At 40.6% G+C, this 23,343-nt stretch overlaps 1 protein-coding gene across 5 annotated transcripts in view; it reads right to left on the bottom strand.

Moving 5' to 3' along the window:
* Nek10 (NIMA (never in mitosis gene a)- related kinase 10) overlaps positions 1–23,343 on the bottom strand; it is a 208,480-nt gene that overhangs the window by 24,053 nt on the left and 161,084 nt on the right. For all 5 annotated transcript variants that reach the window (XR_382965.2, XM_006518092.2, XM_011244771.1 and 2 more), the window contains 3 exons: positions 18,495–18,532; positions 7,392–7,492; positions 1,230–1,340 (listed from right to left, as the gene is read on the bottom strand). Coding sequence is in view for 4 of the 5 variants with exons in the window: in XM_006518092.2 (XP_006518155.1) it covers positions 1,230–1,340; positions 7,392–7,492; positions 18,495–18,532 (250 nt within the window). In the remaining variant the exon portion in view is untranslated. The remainder of the gene's footprint in view (positions 1–1,229; positions 1,341–7,391; positions 7,493–18,494; positions 18,533–23,343) is intronic.

Genomic DNA, 23,343 nt, shown 5'->3' with positions numbered 1-23,343 from the left:
AGGGAAATCCATGGACGGAGTGGGAGGCAAATGTGCCTATGAACACCTTCTGAGGTAGAAGCTTTCACCTTATAAAACCAGAATTTCTGTTTTAAAAAAAAATTGTATTTAAATTGGCTTATTCTCAGTATCACTTTACTAAGAAAATAAAAGTCAAGCATTATAGTCTTTTGTGGGAGGCTTGAGCGTCTGATATTTAAAAATGTATTTTTTTGGTATTTAGGATGCTATAGGTAAGTGTGAAGCCTCCTGTACCTCTGCTTCATCTTCACCATCTCCTTATCTTTGCCTTGTTTGCCAGCACAGCGTGTGATGGGCAGCTCACTCTCTTGTCTCTGAGGAATGGGCTCCTGCTTTGTGTACCTACTTGCAGCTGCCTCTGGTATATACATCAGTGGTTCAGGCCTCACTATGGCTATGTGCCAACAAAGCAGAAACAGGCTGCTTACTTTTTTTTTCTAATCAAAGAGACTGGCCTATTTCCTGAGTGATAAGCTTGTGCTTAAAAGTAGACTCACTAATGGGAAAAAACCAACCTCAGAGAAGGAATCCAACACAATACTATCACTTAAGGATATGAGGGCATTTAAGGAGGAGAGGAGGAGAAGAGATTGGGGGATCAAATTATCTCCAACAAGGTAGCTAGACTTTCCTCATACTGGGTCCTTCAGGGACAAGACAGAGGGTTTATATGACTTCTAGGACAAAGTGGGTTTCCTGTCTCCAACTCATGTCACCATAGGTAAACAACTTTCTTCCCATTTGTTATAACAATTTAGATTCTGCGTGTGTGAAGAGAAACTTTTGTTGTACCCAAATATGGAAAGGCTGCAGAATGTTGAAGATAGGAGGGCTAAGTTCATTCTGTCCCCATAGATGATTAAAATGGTGGCTTTGCATGGTCAAGTGATGGTTTCAGGTAGAAAATGCAATTTAGGGGGCTCACTGAATAACCTTCTCCAAAATACTGGGACAGATGCTTCAAAGGCAGGCTGCAATATACATATTTTAAAATTAAAGACATTTATTCTTACGCAAACATGTAGTTACAAGGAAAGAGCTGTATCAGCCAGCCACCTGGAGCTAATAGCCACAAAAAGAAGCATGGGAAACAGGGAAGGTGGACCCATTTGGTTGAGCATTACCCTTTAACAGTAGGCAAAGATCAGGGAGCAGGGTTGGGATGAAGACATCTCTCATGGATAGGTGTCTACATGGAGAACACATACCTTCTTAATTTCAGATTTCAGGTTACATGGGTTGCTCTGCTGACTGAACAGGGACTTCTTGAATCTCTCTATAACCCTTCTCTTCAGATCATGGTGCAGAGCTGGAGGGAGCTGCAGAAAGCAAGAGGACAGCCATTACAACCAACTCCTCCACAGTGCATCAGCCCCTACAGGAAGCACTTATATGGGGCCAGCACAACAGTACATCCTCAAAACCTAAGGAGGACTCTGAGTTAGCAAATTATATGCTATAGTTTTCATCCTCTGCATAGAGGAGTGGCTCTGCTTTTTTATCTTGTCACAGTCACCCTTACTGATACCACTCTCACATAACAGCTATGCACATGCACATTCCATTTAGTAAAGCGCACCCTTGACAAGGGAGGTACATTCTATTCATGTGTAGGCGTCTGTCACATGCCGGAACCACACCAAGCACCTAAGTGACAGCCTTCAGAAGATCTGATACTTTGGACCAGGAAACACAAAATCTTGACAGCTATGTGTCGGCCTGTGTGTCTTCCTGTAACAGTTCCGCTAGACAGAAACAAAATCCTAGGGGCCACCATTCCCAGGAGAGCATGGATTGGCATGCATTATGACCTCGATAGGATGCTGTGGACTGCATACATATATAGGCAGTCACAGCAGAGTCTCAGAAAAGGGGATTTAAAACAACCACCCAATTGCAGGGCTTGGCAGGCAGGAATTGCATGGGAAATCAGAGTTCTGGTGGCACAGAGGGTGAGGTGAAGTCTGGGAGAAGAATACCACAAAAGAAGTAGGATCAGAATTATCAGGGGTCTCCATCTCAATAAGCTTTTTTTTTTTTTATAGCTAAACATTAAAAGGAAGAGCTGAGGAGAGAGGTGGGTTGGGGTGAAACAAGTGCTCCCAATTAAAAAGAAAAAAAAAAAAGAAAGAAAACTATAAACTCCAACCAAATGATGACCCAGACAGGCAGGGACACTGCAGAGATGATCAAACTCAGCTCTGCTTCACCACCTGGGACTTCAGTTGGGTTACTACCTTGTAACTATCTGGAACCAATAAAAATATGTGTACCACCATGAAGGAAGTCTGATTCAAAGCCCTCCAAATTCACGATTATTCTTGCCTTTCACATGGACTAACAGAGGAATATGTAAGGCGAAGAAGACAATGAAGTTTTTAGCATTGGTCTCTTTGCAAGGGAAGGGGTGGAGCCCTGAGAGGATGGAGACCCAGCCTAGAAAGACAGGACTTGGTGATTCCCTATTGTTTCCTGCCAGAAGGCGCCACCTCCCTGAAGCAAACAGCAGAGGGCAGTGGTGCGCTAGGTCCCGTTAGCAACCTCCCAGCTTTACTGCAGCCGTCTGTGAAAGGAAGGGCCTCACATCCTGCTGGCCACAAAGGCATATTGAAGATGTGGTCACCAGTGGACTCAGCCTAACACTGGAAGGCATCAGAATAACTGTCACAGAGATCTTGACAAGTCTTGCTATTTATTTAACTTGATAAGTCTCTGGTTAACTTGGAGGATCGTCTATTGCCCCTGAATTCAATGGAAGAAACACTTGAGCTCACTCCAGTAAGCTCACATCCCTAAGATAGGCAGTGCAAGCAAGCTACCGTGTCTCAGTGAGATAAATACTGTTAGCACAGTGTCCCATCCATCAATCTTTCAGTAAGAATTGAAAACTACGTAAAATGGTGATGGCTCATTTATATATGAAGTACGTATAACAACATAGTCAGTATAAAATCAGAACCAAAACGCACAGCTCATGCTTGCCAGATACTGTGAGCACTCCTTTGTGCTTGCATTCTTGCAACTCTCCCACAGCAAACTTGCAAAGCAGGTTCTGTTCCTAGGTAAGTAAAGGATGGGTCACACACCTTCCTTTTGAGGTGTGTTTGTATCAGCCTTATCCCTAAGCCAACACCACTAGCACAGGGCTGCCATACTGTACCTCACAGCTTATAAACATTCTTATGGACTCATTACATCTGACACACACACAGCCTGCAAGAACGCCCATTTTCTTGAAAAAGAAAATGGTTCTAGAAAAGATAATATGTTCTTCAGTTCAAACCTGGAAATGGTTTTTCTTGTACCACACAAAGTAATTTTAAAAAAAAAAAAAGAAGAAGAAGAAGAAGAAGAAGAAGAAGAAGAAATCCTGGTCGGCATGTCTTCTCAAACTTACATCAATATGAATTCTTTCCAAAACCCTGCATTCCCTACCTAGTTATATATTAGCAAGGCACCAGCAATTTGCAGGGCTCCACTGGATAAATAGTAGACCAAAATAGCACTCTATTCTATTTTGACATTTTACTGCTTAACATTTTCCCCCAAATGTTAAAAGCAAATGTTCTAAGATTACCATTTAAAGAAATAAAATCTCACACTTCTCTTAAAATTTAGAGTCCCTAAAACCAGATTTGGTAGGAGAAATGGAGTCATGCTTTGTACTGCTGCTGCATAACACAGTATGGCTGCCTGAGAGCCTGGGGGGCATCTGCTGCTGCTGCTGCATAACACAGTGTGGCTGCCTGAGAGCCTGGGGGACATCTGCTGCTGCTGCATAACACAGTGTGGCTGCCTGAGAGCCTGGGGGACATCTGCTGCTGCAGCATAACACAGTGTGGCCGCCTGAGAGCCTGGGGGACATCTGCTGCTGCAGCATAACACAGTGTGGCTGCCTGAGAGCCTGGGGGACATCTGCTGCTGCATAACACAGTGTGGCTGCCTGAGAGCCTGGGGGACATCTGCTGCTGCAGCATAACACAGTGTGGCCGCCTGAGAGCCTGGGGGACATCTGCTGCTGCAGCATAACACAGTGTGGCTGCCTGAGAGCCTGGGGGACATCTGCTGCTGCTGCTGCTGCATAACACAGTGTGGCTGCCTGAGAGCCTGGGGGACATCTGCTGCTGCTGCTGCTGCTAGCACCCCAGTGATGGGCAATCCTCCCCAGTCTTCCTATCTCTTCTCGTGGATACAGATGTATTGTAATTTTTTAAGTTGTTAGATGATGACTTCAAAGCATTTGTTTAACAAACTAAATAAAGTATAGTAGAGAATTAAAGCCACTCAGATTCCTTCAGCTCTGAGGGTCTTACCTATGCAATAACTACAAAGTAACATTTGAGCATTAATCTCCAGCTGCTCAAAGACACTGATTTCCAGCATCTGAGATGAAGTACTCATTGCCTTCTTAGCATGCTGGCATTAAGACTGTCTTTGCAGGTTAAGATGTACAATTGAAATAAGAAGTCTAACATCCTGACTTGTAGAACTATTACCACGAGATGAGTTTTGCAGGTATGTCTGTGAAACTGACATGTTATGTCTGTGAAACTGACATGTTAAGCATGGAAACTGGACAGGAACAGAAGCAAGGTTTTCATCAGTTTCTCCTCTGGTCCTCAGGAGGAGAGTGGGAAGCCTTAAGTTAATTATACTTTGACAGGCTTCCTTTGTACAACTTGTTCCTCTGCACCAACATATCACCTCAGCTGTGTTCTCTCCTTCCTGTGATGACACTGGCTGTATTGAGCACTGTGTGTTAGAATTCCCAGAGGGGAACCTTTCTTTGCTGTGTTAATAACATGAAGCTGAAAGTGTTCTTAAAGCACATTTGGAAAATCTACAGTCATTATGACTGAGCTGTCAGCATGGAATGAATGCATGCTACTGGCTAAAAAATACAAAACTCATCCAGCATAAGAACTGCTGAGAGACCCTAGGGGAGGATGGAGCTTGAGTTGAGGATGTTCTGGCCTTGCTTGGTGCTAGCAGCAAACACTTATCTATACCTGCTGGGATCGCTGCTGGTTAGTGCTTGCTCCTAGTCACATTCAGTGGCTCCTCCTGTAGGTGATAGTGTTCCAGACATTTCTACCAACCCACCTCCTCCGGGGCCTTTCCTATCCTATTGAAGGTGTTTCACAGCACATCACCAGCAGTCTTCAGCAGGAATCTCAGAGTCGATGTCTGCCTGTCTCCAAGGGAAGGAGTTATGTTTTTCCAGCACAGCACCTCAGCAAACCTCACTGAAGTTTCTATTTCCAAACTCCACCTCATTTTGGGTGCAATGCCTTAGTCCTAAAGGTACTGAATTGGGCCGCAGAACATGAAATGGGGGCATCTTTCTGAACCCTGATGAAGCTCCCACAGTGGCTCTTTTGTTCTCAAGGTAATCAGGGTTACTTATTTATCTTGTTGCTTAGAAAAAAAAAAAACCCACTGACAAAAGCAATAGAAAGATGGAGAGAAGGAGGATGAGAGGGAGGAAGGGAGGGAGGAAGGAAGGAAGGAAGGAAGGAAGGAAGGAAGGAAGGAAGGAAGGAAGGACAGGGGAGAGAGAGAGAGGAAAGGGGAAGGACAGATGAAGCAACAGAGAGATGAGAGGGAAGAAGAAGAAAAGGAGGGGGGAAGAAAGGAGGGGGGAGAGAGGAGGGGGGAGAGAGGAGGGGGGAGAGGAGGTAACCTTTGCTCTGGCCTACAGTCTGTCACAGCATGGACAGTTCCACCCAGAGGCAGAACACAGATGGTTACACTGGATCACTGCTCACGTTCAGCTCCCTTTCTCATCTTTACTCAGCCCAGGACTCTAGTTGTGATACAGCCACACTTGTGATGGGTCTTTCAACTTCATCTAATGCGATCTGGATACTCCCTCGCAGACACGCTTTCCTACTGATTCTAATGCTCATCAAGTTAGAATTCAAGATTAATCACCATAAGACATCTGTGCCTCTCAAAACCTAGAACAGTGTCTGCTGCTTGAATAGGTGTTTACTCATTATATGACAAATGAGCAAAGGATTTCACAAAAGCACCAGGTGACACTATCTTGAAATTCAAAGTACCTATTTTCTTACCCAAATATCTATATTTCTTAAAAAAGAAGCATGTCAAAAAATAAAAATTTAAAAAAAGGAACATGTCACTAGTAGGTAGCACACGTCTTAGATGAAGGGGTACCCAGCTGCTTAGCATTAGATCCAGTGGGTCCGTAACCAATAGCTCGTCTTCAGCCCCAAATTTCTCAGAACCGAAGTATTACTCAGATTCACAAATAGGAAGGTTTAATAGTCCTGAGTATTATGGAAATTGGGGTGGGGTGAGTCTGGCTATCATATCCTTGAAAGGCTCTGCTGTCAAATCAGATGAAAGGAGAGGTCCCCCAGAATTGCTCCTGTCTTAAGGAAATACGGGGCCAAAGTGTGGAGCAGAGACTGAAGGAAAGGCCATCCATAGACTGCCCCACCTGGGGATCCATCCTATATATGGACACCAAACCCAGACACTACTGTGGATGCCAAGAAGTACTTGCAGACAGGAGCCTGTTATAGCTGTCTCCTGAGAGGCTCTGCCAAAACCTGATCAATACAGATGGGGATGTTCCCAGCCAACCATTGGATTGAGCATGGGGACCCCAATGGTGGAGTTAGGGAAAGGACTGAAGAAGCTGAAGGGGTTTCCAACCCCATAGAAAGAACCACAATATCAACCAACCAGACCCCCTCTCCCACAGCTCCCAGGGACTAAACCACCAACCGAAGAGTACACATGGAGGGACCCATGACTCCAGCTGCATAGGTAGCAGAGGATGGCCTTATCCGGTATCAATGGGAGGAGAGGCCCTTGGTCCTGTGAAGGCTGGATTCCCCAGTGTAGGGAAATGCCAGGGCAGTGAGGTGGGAGTGGGTGGGTGGGTGGGTGGGGGAGTACTCTCATAGAAGCAGAGGGAGAGGGAAGGGATACGGAGTCTGTGGAGGGGAAACAGAGAAGAGGGATAATATTTGAAATGTAAATAAATAAAATATTCAATAAAATATTAAGGTTAAAAATTAAGAGAGAAAGGAGAGGTCCCATTCCCTTTATTCCTATGATAGAACTGCTTGTAGAGAAGCAACCCAGCTCTGTCCCCTGTTGCTCATCACAATACAAATCCACTTGTGTGGACGTCTGTTTTAGGATGGAGAAGACAGGTGGAAACCATGGAGAAAACTGGACTGATTTACTTCTAGGCAACTCCCCACATGCATACGTTGCAGGAGGGGTGAGAACAATTCCGTGGTCACTCTAACTCAGGCTCCCACAAGGCTGTGTGCTTTCAACTTTGTTAGCTTGGCCTTGTGGCTGAGAGGTGTACAGCGGGAGACACTGACCTGCGTGATGTAGATAACTTTATGTAGCTGGATCAGGATCTGCTGAATGGGGTCGCAGATCTGCCGCACTTTCCGCTGGGATACAGCGATGCCTGCAGATGCTGTGGGTGACAAAGTCTGCAGTTAGTCAAGGTCTCTAAGAAAAGCAGTGTTAGTGCAAAATGGGATAAAATTCTGGGGGAGAAGGAAGCCAAAATCTCATCTCACGGACGAGACAATGTAACACTTCAGTGTTTTAGAATGTGAAATAAGCTGTTGTCTCCCTCCGCTTCTCAAGCACTGAGGAAACAAAAAATATTTCTCACACAATATTTGAAATACTAAGTGCCCTTGGATATTTTGTCTGTGATTGCAGGAGGCTGCCATTGGGAGGAAATGGTGCCTCAGATATGAAATTCTAAACAGGGCTTTTCGTTTGCTTGTTTGCTTACTTTTAAGTAATAAACTATCCATAAATTTTATAACAGATTTTAAAGCTAATTTTATCAAATCTACTAGACACAAATACCAAGAACTCTATAGTAGAACTAAGTACTGTTCAAATCCTTAATTACTGTGAATCTTAATGTCTCCTTCAATTTCTTTCTGGGTTAACTTGTCCTGAATTCTTCCTGTAAACCTACTGTACCTTTACAGATTCTGACCAATGGCTATCAATGTGCACAGGAGCTGCTTCTAGTCCTCAACACAGTGGTCTATCCTTGAGGACTGCAAAGCTAATATATAGGAGTGGCATCCCACCCTGCATTAGCCACACCTATATCTTCTCATTCACAGATTGCAATGGAAAGCATAGAAGATGCCAGAAGATAATATCCCCTCTTTATCCTCTGGAACACACACACACATACACACACACACATACACACACACACACACACACACACACACTTATAACATCTTATACTCATTTACCATAATCGTATTAAAATTAAGTTTCTTAAGACCTCCTTTTCTCCCTTTCATACCATTTCAAGCATTTAAGAAATTAAATCTGTTATAGTAATCGATTCAGCCATAGCTGCAATTTTAAAGATGATTCTTACGTGTGCTTTCAGAAAAAGGTTGTGTGTCTTGCCATAAATGGTTTGTTTTCAAAACATTTAAAGAAAATTTTATATGGTTAATTAAACACATGAATTTATCCTCTTTAGGAACAAAACAAAAAGGTAAATAAAATATGAAGATTTTCCTTATGGATAGCTCTCTGTACTTGTTTGGAAAATTAGCACAAGAAATAACTCAGCTCTGTGCCATCTGAGGCTAATTTCTTCTTTAGATATAAAGGCCCTGTCTCTTTTGAAAACTCCTTGTAAGCATAATTATTGGTTCATTAAGATGTGATTTGATGAATTACCCTTGGGTAAAAGGCTGAGAAATCAAATCACAAGAGCTTAGCGAAGAGCAGCACTGCAGGCCCACAGTGCATACCTGTGTGGGGAAGAGTGGCTCCAACCTCCGAAGCTCTGCTCCCACCCAGAGGCCCCTAAAGGTTGGAGTTCTGTCTAAGCCCCTGAAGGTAGGACTGTACAACAGCGCTAAGATCCCTCCCCCCTGAAAACAGGACTGTGTAATGGCACTAAGATCCCGCTGGCAGCAGAAAACTGGAGGCCTTAGGTACGTGTCATCTTCACATTGGCTTCTCAATCATGGTTTCAAGCTAAAGGCTCACCGCATGGCCAAGCAGTTTTAGGCTTGTGACTGGAATTTGAGTGGATACCACAGACCTGACTCTACCACAAAGGTGCTCATCTGTGGCCCTAAACACAAAAACATGGAGTTAGCTAGAATGTTTGAGGTTCAACATACAGCTATGCACTTTAACATTAAAAAAAAAAAATCTGAGTTTTAACTCTATTCAACCACTGTTCTTCAGTTCTGGGAAGCTCTTGACTTTCAAAAATAGCTTTGATAGGTTGCTTTCTTAAAATTGAATTATTTCCATGAATCCAGCCCTTCAAAGGATAATAAAGGGAAAACTCCAACACAAGGATGGAAACTACACCCAAGGAAAAGCAAGAAAGTAATCCTTCAACAAACATAAAAGAATAAAGACACATGAACAGAGTCCCAACTCTAACAACAAAAATAACAGGAAGCAGCAATTATTTTCCCTCAATTACCCATTAAAAAGATATAGACTAACAGACTGGATATGAAAACAAGACCCAGCATTTTGCTGCATACAGGAAACACATGTCAGTGACAAAGAGACACTACCTCAGAGTAAAAGGCTGGAAAACAATTTTCCAAGCAAACGGTCCCAAGAAACAAGCTGGAGTAGCCATTTTAATATGGATCAAAATAGACTTTCAACCAAAGGTTATCAAAAAAGAAAAGGAGGGGCACTTTATACTCATCAAAGGAAAAATCTACCAAGATGAACTCTCAATTTTGAACATCTATACTACAAATGTAAGAGCACACACATTCTAAAAAAAAAAAAAAAAAAAAAAAAAAAAAAAAAAAAAAAAAAACTTTACTAAAGCTCAAAGCACACATTGCACATTACACAATACTGGTGGGAGAATTCAACACTCCACTCTCAACAACACATAGATCATGGAAACAGAAGCTAATCAGAGACAAAGTGAAACTAACAGAAGTTATGAAACAAATGGATTTAAATATCTTTAGAACATTTTATCCTAAAACAAAAGAATATACCTTCTTCTCAGCAATCCATGGTATCTTCTCCAAAATTGACCTTATATTGGTCACAAAACAGGTCTCAACAGATACAAGAAGACTGAAATAATCCCATGCATCCTATCAGGTCACCATGAAGTAAGGCTGATCTCCAATAATAACATGAATAATAGAAAGTCCTCCCAACCAAAAAAATCCAAGGACCAGATGGGTTTAGTGCAGAGTTCCTAAGACCAATACTCCTTAAACTATTCTACAAAATATAAACGGAAGGTACTCTACCCAATTCGTTCTATGAAGCCACAGTTATTCTGATACCTAAACCACACAAAGAGCCAACAAAGAAAGAGAACTTCAGACCAATTTCCCTTATGAATATTGATGCAAAAATACTCAATAAATTTCTCACAAACCAAATCCAAGAAAACATCAAAACCACCTCCCATTATAATAAAGTAGGCTTCATCCCAGGGATGCAGGGATGGTTCAACATATGGAAATCTATCAACATAATCCACTATATAAACAAACTCAAAGACAAAAACCACATGATCATCTCAGTAGATGCTGAGAAAGCATTTGACAAAATCCAACACAGCTTCGTGATAAAAAATATTGGAAAGATCAGGAATTCAAGGCCCATACCTATACATAATAAAAGCAATATACAGCAAACCAGTACCCAACATCAAACTAAATGGAGAGAAACTTGAAGCAATCCCACTAAAATTAGGGACTAGACAAAGCTGTTCTCCCTCTCCTTATCTATTCAATATAGTACTCAAACTCCTAGGTAGAGCAATTACACAACAAAAGGAGATCAAAGGGGTCAAATTGGAAAGGAAGAAGTCAAAATATCAGTATTTGCAGATAATATGATAGTATACATAAGTGACTCCAAAAATTCCACCAGAGAACTCCTAAACCTGATAAACAATTTCAGTGAAATAGAAGGATATAAAATTAACTCACAAATCAGTGGGCTTTCTCTACAAAAAGATAGACAGGCTGAGAGAGAAATTAGGGAAACAACACCAATCACAATAGTCACAAATAATATAAAATACCTTGGTGTGACTAAGCAAGTGAAAGATCTGTATGATAAGATCTTCAAGAGACTTCAAGACTTCAAGTCTCTGAAGAAAGAAATCAAAGATCTCAGAAGATTGAAAGATTTCCCATGCTAATGGATTGGCAAGATTAATATAGTAAAAATGGCCATCTTGCTAAAAGCAGCCTACAGATTCAATTCAATCCCCATCAAAATTCCAACTCAATTCTTCATAGAGTTAGAAAGAGCAATTTGCAAATTCATTTGGAATAACAAAACAGCCAGGATAGTGAAAACTATTCTCAACAATAAAAGATCTCCTGGCAGAATCACGATTTCTGACCTCAAGTTGTAGTACAGAGCAATTGTGATAAAAACTGTATGGTATTTCTACAGTGGCAGGCAGGTAGATCAATGGAATAGAAGTGAAGACCCAGGAATGAACCCACACATCTGTGGTCACTTGATCTTTGACAAAGTAGCTAAAACCATCCAGTGGAAAAAAGACAGCATTTTCAAAAATGGTGCTAGCTCAACTGGCTGTTAGCATGTAGAAGAATGTGAATTGAACCGATACATTCTTAACTCCTGTACAAAGCTCAAGTCCAAGTGGATCAAGGACCTCCAAATAAAACCAGAGACACTGAAACTTATAGAGGTGAAAGTTGGGAAGAGCCTCAAACATATGGGCACAGGAGGACAATTCCTGAACAGAACACCAATGTAAGATCAAGAATTGACAAATGGGACCTCATAAAACTGCAAAGATTCTGTAAGGCAAAGGACACTGTCAATAAACTAAAAGGCAACCAAAAGACTGGGAAAAGATCTTTACCAAACTTAAATCCTATAGGAGGCTAATATCCAATATATATAAAGAACTCAAGAAGTTAGACTCCAGAGAACCAAATAACCCTCTTAAAAAATGGTGTATAGAGCTAAACAAAGAATTCTGAACTGAGGAATGCTGAATAGATGAGAAGCACCTAAAAAATGTCCAACATCCTTAGTCATCAGGGAAATGCAAATCAAAACAACCTTGAGATTCCACCTCACACCAATCAGAATGGCTAAGACCAAAAACTCAGGTGACAGCAGATGCTGGTGAGGATGTGGAGAAAGAGGAACACTCCTCCACTGATGGTGGTATTGCAAGTTGATTCAATTACTCTGGAAATCAGTATGGCAGTTCCTCAGAAAATTGGACATATACTACCTGACGACTCAGCTATACTACTTCTGGGAATATACCCAGAAGATGTTCCTACATATAATAAGGATACACGCTATACTCTGTTCATAGCAGCCTTATTTATAATAGCCAGGAGCTGGAAAAAACCAGATGTCCCTCAAGAGAGGCATGGATACAGAAAATGTGATGCATTTACACAATGGGGTTACTCAGCTATTAAAAACAATGAATTTATGAAATTCTTAGGCAAATGGGGGGATCTGGAGGATATCATCCTGAGTGAGGTAACTCAAAAATTACAAAAGAAAACACATGATATGCACTCACTGATAAGTGGATATTAGCCCCGAAGTTCGGAATACCCAAGATACAATTCACAAACCACATGAAACTCAAGAAGAAGGAAGACCAAAATGTGGATACTTTGATCCTTGTTAGAAGGGGGAACAAAATACCCATGAAAGGAGTTACAGAGACAAAGAGTGGAGCAGAGACTGAAGAAATAACCATCCAGAGACCACCTCACCTGGGGATCCACTCCATATACTACCACCAAACCGAGACATTATTGTGGATGCCAACATGTGCTTACTGACAGGAGCCTGATATAGCTGTCTCCTGAAGGCTTTGCCAGTGCCTGACAAATACAGAAGTGGATACTCACAGCCATTCATTGGTCAAAGCACAGGGCCCCAATGAAGGAGCTAGAGAAAAGACCCAAGGAGCTGAACGGGTTTGCAGCCCCATAGGAGGAACAACAATATGAAATAACCAGTACCCCTAGAGCTCCCTGGAACTAAACCACCAACCAATGAGAACACATGGTGGGACTCATGGCTCTAGATGCACATGTAGCAGAGGATAGCCTAGTCGTTCATCAACAGGAGGAGAGGCCCTAGTCCTGTGAAGGTTCTATGCCTCACTATAGGAAAATGCCAGGACCAGGAAGCAGAAGTGGGTGGATTGGTGAGCAGCGGATTGGGGAAGTGTATAGGGGCTTTTAGGAGGGGAAACCAGGAAAGGGGATAACATTTGAAATGTAAATAAAGAAAATATCCAATTAAAAAAACAGAAAAAATAAATAGATGTTAAATGTTTAATTGCAAAAGCCCCATATTAATCAAGCAAGCAAATGCACAAAACCATTATTATAGATGAGGCTCAAGTCTCTGGGAAACACCTCTCTTCAAGGCCACTCACTCAGAAACAACTGTTGACATTAGCTGTGAGTGTTATCTTTCTGCCTCCTACAATATCCGTTTTACACACATGCACAAGGAACTCCCAACAGTAACTTTAAAACTATCTTTGAGCCCTGACATCATTTTAATAGGTTATGAGCAACACTGTGAAAAATTAACTCAATGACCTGGAACAGAACTGGAGAGCTGAAGAATATGCCTCACAGCAGGGACTGTTCAGTTAGCAACAGTGTACTGATAGTTGATGGCCACTTCCAACAGAGTGAAAGGTAAAAACATAAAAAGAATATATGTATATGTATAATATATGTGTATTTAGTATATGTATAGTGTGTGTGTATATATATATATATATATATATATAACCTCCCTTCTCTTTCATTTTCTTCTCTTTTTTCACCTCCACTTCCTTTTCAGCTGAACAGTGACATATTTACTTCCAAGTGTTGGTAGGGGTTGTTGTTTTCCAGTGCATCATGGATAAATGAGTTCTGGCTCATTATTTACGACCCTGGAAGAAGCTGTGGTTTGCCTGTGCACCCCGTGTTTTGCTTAATATCTTCTGTCTGGTGAGTACTTCGGCTGCCATCAATTTCTCTTGGCTGTCAACAATGCTCTAGTGCATGTCTCATTGAGGAGCCAAGGAATATCAAGGCCAAAGACATACTCATTTCTCATTGAAACAAATATCTCCTAAAGTGACTGAATTATCTCACACCCTGACCAGAAGTGAATGTATTTTTCCATACCTGGATCAACACCACACACTATCAAATTCTAATTATATCAATCTGTATTTTTTTTCCTACTTTGTAGTTTTGAAGGCTAGTGAAATTATTAGGTTCTATTTTCATTGATGTTGGATAATTGCTTATATTTTTATTGACTTGCAAATGTTCTTTGCGTATCCTGAATTCTACTCCCTTTAAATTTTAAGTTAAAATCATTATATATTTCTAGTTGATCTGTTACTTATCTTTGATTCAAAGCTACTTCTCACCACTAACACATTAAATAAGGTGACTCTAATTCCCACACCCTGCCAGATATCCCTGAGATACGTGCTGCTGTCACACTGTGGTGAGATTAAGATTCCTGGGGGAAGGGGGTGTCTGTTCCAGATACTCTCCTGTGGCATGGGTTGGCTTTAGGAAATAAAGAAAATGTCAAAACAAGACTGGTGTGCAAGGAATCTTCCTCTAAGACTTGCAAGCAATGGATTTCCCAGACAACTTCAGTCTGCAGTTAACTGCAGTCTGGGAAGCAAGATTCTTCAATCTGTATCTGAGCTGACACTCAACTTTACTGACTTCCCTTTTACTCAGTAAAGTATCACTTAGCCCTTAGGCAAACAAGAGCAATTTAAAAACCAAGTAAATATATTCTTTTAATTGTCCATATTTACTGATTGGTGATAACCAAGATCATAGCAATCCCAGTCACATCGTATTATCTAGTTTTGCATAATTTTCTCTTAATACATTTTCCAGGTTAACTCCCTGTCAATACTGTGCTTCTCAAACATTGAGATATGTCCAAATTTTTTCAACTTTTTTTTTCTTTTTTTTTTTTAAAGATTTATTTATTTATTATATGTAAGTACACTGTAGCTGTCTTCAGACACTCCAGAAGGAGTCAGATGGTTAAGGATGGTTGTGAGCCACCATGTGGTTGCTGGGATTTGAACTCCTGACCTTCGGAAGAGCAGTCAGGTGCTCTTACCCACTGAGCCATCTCACCAGCCCCCCAACTTTTTAATAAATATACATATATTGCACATTTCAGGTTAGCATGACATGGCCATGTGTGTCTAAGGGATTGTATATACCTTTATTAGTCACAGTCACTGCCCTTCCTTTTTTTCCCATCACTTTCCAGACTATTTCTTAATAGCTCTCTTACAAATAAGAATATTTTATAAAACAAGTTTGCCTAAAACACTAATGAATAATATAGACTCTGGGTACACACACACACACACACACACACACACACCATATACTAGACATATACCAGACACTCCACTGTGATGGTTTGTATATTCTTGGACCAGGGAGTGACACCATCTGGAGGTGTGACCTGGTTAGAGTAGGTGTGTCACTGTGGGTGTGGGGTTAAGACTCTCACCCCAGTTGCCTGGAAGTCAGTCTTCCACTAGCAGCCTTTGGATGAAGATGTAGAACTCTCAGCTCTGCCTGCGCCATGCCTGCCTGGATACTGCCATGCTCCCACCTTTATGATAATGGACTGAACCTCTGAACCTGTAAGCCAGCCCCAATTAAATGTTGTTTTTATAAGACTTGCCTTGGTCATGTCATGGTGTCTGTTCACAGCAGAAAAACCCTGACTAAGACACTCCACATACACACCGCACACACACAAACTCACAAACAACACACGCACCACATACACATCATCCCCACATACAAACATACACACATCATACCACAAACACACACACACACACACACACTACATGCCACACATACACACACACACCATATACATACTACCACATACATCTACCACCACATACAACATACCCATACCACACATACTCATACACCACATACACACACCACACATATCACATATGCTACACAAACACACAGACTTACATACTGCATCACACATATACCACACACACAACACACACACAGCATAAACACACACATATACCACACCACATACACACCATATTTACAATACATACACACAATATAAAACACATACATACCACAAACACAACACATAAACATCATACACACCACATACACAATATAACTCCCCACATACACCATCTCACACACACACACACATTTAGAAAGAGAGAGAAGAAATAAGTAAGAACAACCATGTATAATATGCTACCAATGTATTTCTTATAGCACAATATTATACATACATTGTTTGGTCTTAAAATTTAAAGATGTAATAAAATTATTCTTAGTAAAATAAAGGTTTAGAATTTTAATTTTATAATTCTTTATAGTTTTTCCTACAAAAAACAGAACAACAACAAAAGAAAGAAAGAATTCTATTCTAACAGCCAGGATAAAGTACCAACCAATTATTTTTCTGAGTTCTTCCTGCCAAGAGTCAGAAACTCTGAGATAGGCAGACAAAATAGCAATAGAGGAAGTAGGGCCTCCTGAACAAGGGGAAATAGACCTTTGTAAAGACCGGCCAGGAATGGGGGCAGGACGTGGCTGTGAGGACTGTAATGAATGAGGAGGCCTCTACTAGACATGGGACACAGCTCCGGCACGATGGAAGGCACACATGACTAGAGGCCTCCAAGCACAAGAATTTCACAAATGACATCATCAGTCAGCTCTGGCCTGGTTGTGCAATGTTATGAAAGATACAGTTAGTGTTCAGCAAGAAAGGAGAGCAGAAGCCACATGGACAGTGACAAAGGCCTAGAGCTGCAGGCAGAGACCTGGATTGAGTGTTTTCTCTTCCAGGTAACAGCAGCTTTCAGGCAAGGCAAAGTATAAAGAGATCATATCTAAATTTGTAGTATAAATCATTTTCTTAAAACCAAACGTTATACCATACAAACTTAACCCACCCTTCAGAAAAAAATGAATCCCTATGATGAACCGCACAGGTCCATGGTTGTTTACATGTGTAAGAGCTCTGCTCTCACTGTTAAAGAGATGAAAACAGCAATTATCTAGACCCACACACACTTATTACACTCTTATCTCACCTTTGCCAGGTTAGCAGCATGGCAGTGAGGGTCCATGTGGTACTTTTGGGCATTTTAACAATACAACCATCTTACTTAGCATCTATGCTGACATTGTGACAGCCTTAAACTGTGAAAGTCTGTAACACTTTCCAAGGAAATATAATGACTGGAGACACACAGCCTAAAATGACTGAAACTCCACCCACATTATCAGTGAAAACATTAAATGAACCAAACAAGATTAATTAAGGAGTAAAAGTGAAACTGCACAGAAGAGTAATTCCAAATAGCCTGTATATTAAAATAGAACATGCTGCTCAAGCATCCTCCTCTTTCATAGGTTCAAAGCAGAGTCATAAAGCATCTGTGGCACTGTCTACACTTAGTTGATAATTTTATGGTTACTATTGGACACCAGTCTTCCTTAATTGTCCTTACTAGAAATTAGAAACCTATCCTTCTCATCCCACAGCATCATTGCACATTTATGTCTCATGACATAATTTGGGGTTGGTGAGATGGCTCAATGGGTAAAGTCCCTTGCTCTTCAAGCCCAGTGATATGAGTTCAGTCCCTTGTAACTGCCATGGAAGGAGACACCTGATACCACTCACTGGCTCCCTGGCTTGTATGCATGTACATACGTCCAGACAGACTAATACAGGTAAAATAAATTCTAAGGATAATTTTTAATTTAAAGAAATTATGGAATAATTTCATTTCAACCAAGCAAAAATAACTGTCTAGAAAAGTAACTGTGTCAGAGCAAAAAAGAAAAACTATGTCAAGTAAAAAAAGGGGGGGAGGGAATCTCCTAGCATTGGAGAGGTTGAGTTTTCAAATATCTATATAAAACTGTCATTATTTTTTGGAATAGTTATACATACTTTATAACTTAAGTAATTAATAGCTTCAAGAAGGCAGAAAGGCAATTTTTGGAAAAACAGCCTAAATTTTTTGTTCATTTGGTGCCAGTCAGAAATCTGCTATGTGTCACAGTTCTTCCTGGAGAATCATTCAAGATACATTAGGCTCAACTTGTGTTAAGTAGTTATGTACTTAATATCAAAATGATTTGCTGGGCATTGCCATGATGTTTGGGACTGTGGAGAGTCACAGCAGGCAGGCTCTGGAACTGCCACCCTGCACTGACTTGTCCGCTCCTTCCTTAAGTGGTCCCTGGGCATTGGTGTGGCACTTTCCCAAGCAGGTGGAGGGGCAGCAAAGCTGAAGAGAAAGGGTGAGAGTGGTGAACTGACAAGTTCCCTCACACTGGCCGTCAGGAAGGCCTAACACGGTCAGCTTGAGTTACCTGGTCTTGGTCTTGATCCTAGTCCAGCAATGAAGTCCCTGGAAAAAGAATCAGACAAGAGCCATTAGGAAAGTTCCACCTAATGATGAACAGTTACTGAGAATTGCATTTTTCTGTATTCAGTAAAGAGAGAAATCAGCATTTTGAATGTAGGATGGACTTTCTAATGGTTAACAGATACACCTTGTTCTTCCAGGGATATCACACACACACACACACACACACACACACACACACACACACACATAATGAATATGATTTACAGAGTTTCACGTAGCTCAGGCTAGTCTCAAACTTGTCATGTAGCTAAACCTTTACTGGCTGTGATTTGTGTATTAAAACAACTAATATTAACTTTTTATGTCTTGTATTTTCCATGATTTGTCCTTGAAATGAAAAATAAAAACTAACCCCCATATATTTCTATGAGATGAAATTAATTTATATTGTAACAGTTGCTCTCCCATAGGGTCTCCAGTGCTGTTAAAATCCTTCCTCCTTGTCTCAGAATTTTAGCCCCAGAGCCTTCTGCTGTGTGGCCTTCATCTTTATCAGGTACACTAATGAACAACCTTCCTTCTTACCCTTCTAAGTGGGATGCGAAGCCTATTTCTTAGTAGTTCTCTGCACCCTAACAGGCCACATGATGCCACAGAATCCAGCAGGTACCTACTGAACACCAGTGAGGAGCATTTGGGACTCTGCTCAGCGCCCTGCATGTGTGGACTCTCAGAATGCTTGGCTGACAGTTGTCTTACTCCAACTATTTCATTTCATCACAGATTTTCAGTATTCACTTGTAACTTGTACCTAAGTTATTATGCATAACACAGTTGGCATGCATTTACCAACCCGTCCAGTTTACCTGCTAGAAAAGTCCCTGAATCTCAGTCCCACAAATGACTTCTCCCCTTAATCCTTTCTACCTCCTTTTACCACTGACTTAAAACGTTCTAGGGAGACACATTTTCAAAAAGTAAAAAGGTGAGATTAATCTTGTATTTTATTTTACCAAATAGACCCAAAATAAAAATATTTTAAATGAATAATATTTATACTGTTTTACATTTAAAATGTGGTACCTCCATTGTACTTGACTGTTCAAGTCAACACATGTGCCTAGCTATCTGCATATTAAATTTTGCAGACCTTTCTATAGGAGGTGTTAGTCACCATTCTTACCCACTGCTTTAGCCAGGCCATAGAGCTGCTGTATCTGACACCTCACGGCTCTCATCACCTAAAGGTGAACTAAAATGCAACTTGTGGAAAGCTTTTACTTGTGTTTATGTATGGTTTTGGAAGGTAGGTAATACACAAACTGAGTTAACTGGATGGTCATTTCATTGTCCTAAAAGGTCTTTTATTTTAAATATTCCTATTAAGTGTCTATGCAAAAGGACACAGGACCTGCATCTTGCAACTCTGCTCAGCTGCCCCAAGTTTTGAACTGCTCTGTAGAATTTTAGGTTGCTTTTCAGTAAGCTTTAAGGTGGAGGAGGGAAACATGGCTCATCACATAATGCTCCTGAAAAGGACTTATGTTCCATTCCCAAAATATAAGACGGCTTACGCGCTCCTACGACTCTAAGTTCCAGAAGATTCAGTACACTCTCCTGGCTTCAGTGGGCACATATAGTCACACATGCACATGAGTACAGACACATATTAAAAACAAAATAAATCAAGTGAGACCAGTGGGAACCAGGGATGCAGGAACCCCCACCAGGTCAGTGGCATGGGTTCCTTCCAGTCTGAGCTGGTACCCTAAGCAGACCTTGAGTGCTAGATCTGCACCCAGTCACACAACACCCAGAGAAAGCTCGAATCTCAGGTGTTCTAGCATGCCCAGGGATCATAGAATCACAGGATATCAGGAGCTTAGCCAGAACAGGATTTCAGGATCCCAAAGGCAGCTTGACTCCCAGGAGCTCTGACACATCCAGGGTCTCAGGATCCCAGGATCCCAGAATCACAGGATCACAGAGACAGCTGTACTCTGAGGAGTTCTGACACAGCCATGATCACAGGAGGGACAGGCTCCAGTCACAGAGAGCAAGGGCAGGTAGCACAAGAGATAACCAGATGATGAGAGGCAAGTGCAAGACCATAAGCAACAAAGACCAAGATTACTTGGCATCATCAGAACCCAGCCCTCTAAACATATCAAGTTCTGGATAGCCTGTCACATTGGAAAAGCAAGAATTGGATCTAAAATAACTTCTCATGATGATGATAGAGGACATAAGGAAGACACGAATAGCTTTTTTAAAAAATACTGAAGAACACAGGTAAACAGAAACACTTAAAGAGCAAATACAAATAACCCTTAAAGAATTACAGGGAAACACAATCAAACAGGTGAAGGAATTGAACAAAATCATACAGAATCTAAAACTGGAAATAGAAACAATAAAGAAATCACAAAGGGAGACCACCCTAGAGTTAGAAAACATAGGAAAGTGATCAGGAATCATAGATGCAAGCATCACCAAGAGAATACAAGAAATAGAAGAGAGAATCTCAGGTGCAGTAGATAGCACAGAAAACAGACATAAAAGTCAAAGAAAAGGTAAAAAGCTAAAAGCTCCTAACCCAAAACACCCTAGAAATCCAGGACACAATGAGAAGACCAAACCTAAGGGTAATAGGTATAGAGGAGAGTGAAGATACCCAATATAAAGGGCCAGTAAATATCTTCAACAAAATTATACAAGAAAACTTCCCTAAACCAAAGAGATGCTCATGAACATACAAGAAGCCTACAAAACTCCAAATAGACTGGACCAGAAAAGAAATTCCTCCTACCACATAATAATCAAAACACCAAATGCACCCAACAAAGAAAGAATATTAAGAGCAGTAAGGAAAAAAGAACAAGTAACATATAAAGGCAGAACTATCAGAATTACACCAGACTTCTCACCAGAGACTGTGAAAGCCAGAAAATCCTAGGCAGATGTCATAAAGACCCTAAAACAAATGCTAGCACAGGTACTACACCCAGCAAAACTCTCAATTACCATAGATGGAGAGACCAAGGTATTCCATGATAAAACCAAATCTTTCCATAAATCTAGCCCTACAAAGAATAATAGGTGGAAAACTACAACACAAGAAGGAAAATTACACCCTAGAAAAAGCACAAAAGTAAAATTCTTACAACAAAACAAAAAGAAGATAGCCATATAAACATAATTCTGTGTCTAACAACAAAAATAACAGGAAGCAACAATCAATTTTTCATAATCTCTTAACATCAATGGACTCAATTCCCCAATAAAAACACATAGGCTAACAGATTGGATATGAAAACAGGACCCAGCATTTTGCTGCATACAGGAAACTCATATCAATGACAAAGACAGACACTATCTCAGAGTAAAAGGCTGGAAAACAATTTTCCAAGCAAATAGTCCCAAGAAACAAGCTGAAGTAGCCATTCTAGTATGGAACAAAATAGACTTTCAACCAAAGGTTATCAAAAAAGATAAGGAAGGGCACTTCATACTCATCAAAGAAAACTCTACCAAGATGAACTCTCGATTTTGAACATCTATACTCCAAATGCAAAAGCATACACATTCATAAAAGAAACTTTACTAAAGCTCAAAACACACACTACACCTCACACAATAATAGTGGGAGACTTCAATACCTCGCTTTCAGTGATGAACAGATCATGGAAACAAACTAAACAGAGACACAGTGAAACTAACAGAAGTAATGAACAAAGTGGATTTAACACATATTTATAGAAATCTTCATCCTAAAACAACAGAATATACCTTCTTGCACTTCATTGTACCTTCTCCAAAACTGAACATATAATTAGTCACAAAACAGGATTCAACAAGATACAAGAATATTGAAATGATCCCACATATCCTATCAGATCACCACAGACTACGGTTGATCTCCAATAACAACAAAAACAATGGAAAGCCCACATGGAAATAGAAGCTGAACATCTCTCTACTCAATGATAACTTGGTCAAGGAAGAAATGAAGAAATTAAAGACTTTAGAATTCAATGAAAATGAAGACACATCATACCCAAACTTATGGGATACAATGAAATCAGTGCTAACAGGAAAACCTTCATAGCTCTGAATGCCTCCAAAAAGAAACTGGAGAGAGCATACAGGAGCAGCTTGACAGCACACCGGAAAGTTCTAGAACAAAAAGAAACAAGTGCACCCAAGAGGAGTAGACAACAAGAAGTAATCAAATGCAGGGCTAAAATCAGCCAAGTAGAAACAAAAAGAACTATACAAGGAATCAACAAACCCAGGAACTGGTTCTTTGAGAAAATCAACAAGCTAGATAGACTGTTTGCCAGACTAACTAGAGGCATTATCCAAATTAACAATATCAGAAATGAAAAGGGAGCCATAACAACAGAAACTTAGAAAATTCAAAAAAAATCATCAGATCCTATTATAAAAGCCTATTCTCAAAAAATTGGATAATCTGGATGAAAAGGACAATTATCTAGGCAGATACCAGGTGCCAAAATTAAATCAGGGTCAAATAAAGCATCTAAACAGAGCCATAATCCCTAAAGAAATACAAGCAGTCATTAAAATCTCCCAATCAAGGAAAGCCCAGTACCAGATGGGTTTAGTGCAGAATTATATCAGGCCATCAAAGAGGACCTATTATCAATACTCTTCACACTATTCCACAAAATATAAACAGAGGGCACATTACCCAATTTATTCTACGGAGCTAAAATTACTCTGATTACCTAAACCACACAAAGACCCAACAAAGAAAGAGAACTTCTGACCAATTCCCCTTATGAATATCAATGCAAAAATACTCAATAAAATTCTCCTAAATAAAA

This window comes from Mus musculus, chromosome 14 (genome assembly GCF_000001635.26).
Source record: "Mus musculus strain C57BL/6J chromosome 14, GRCm38.p6 C57BL/6J".
Classification (NCBI taxonomy): Eukaryota; Metazoa; Chordata; class Mammalia; order Rodentia; family Muridae; genus Mus; species Mus musculus.
This window is presented reverse-complemented; position numbering and strand designations above follow the sequence as displayed.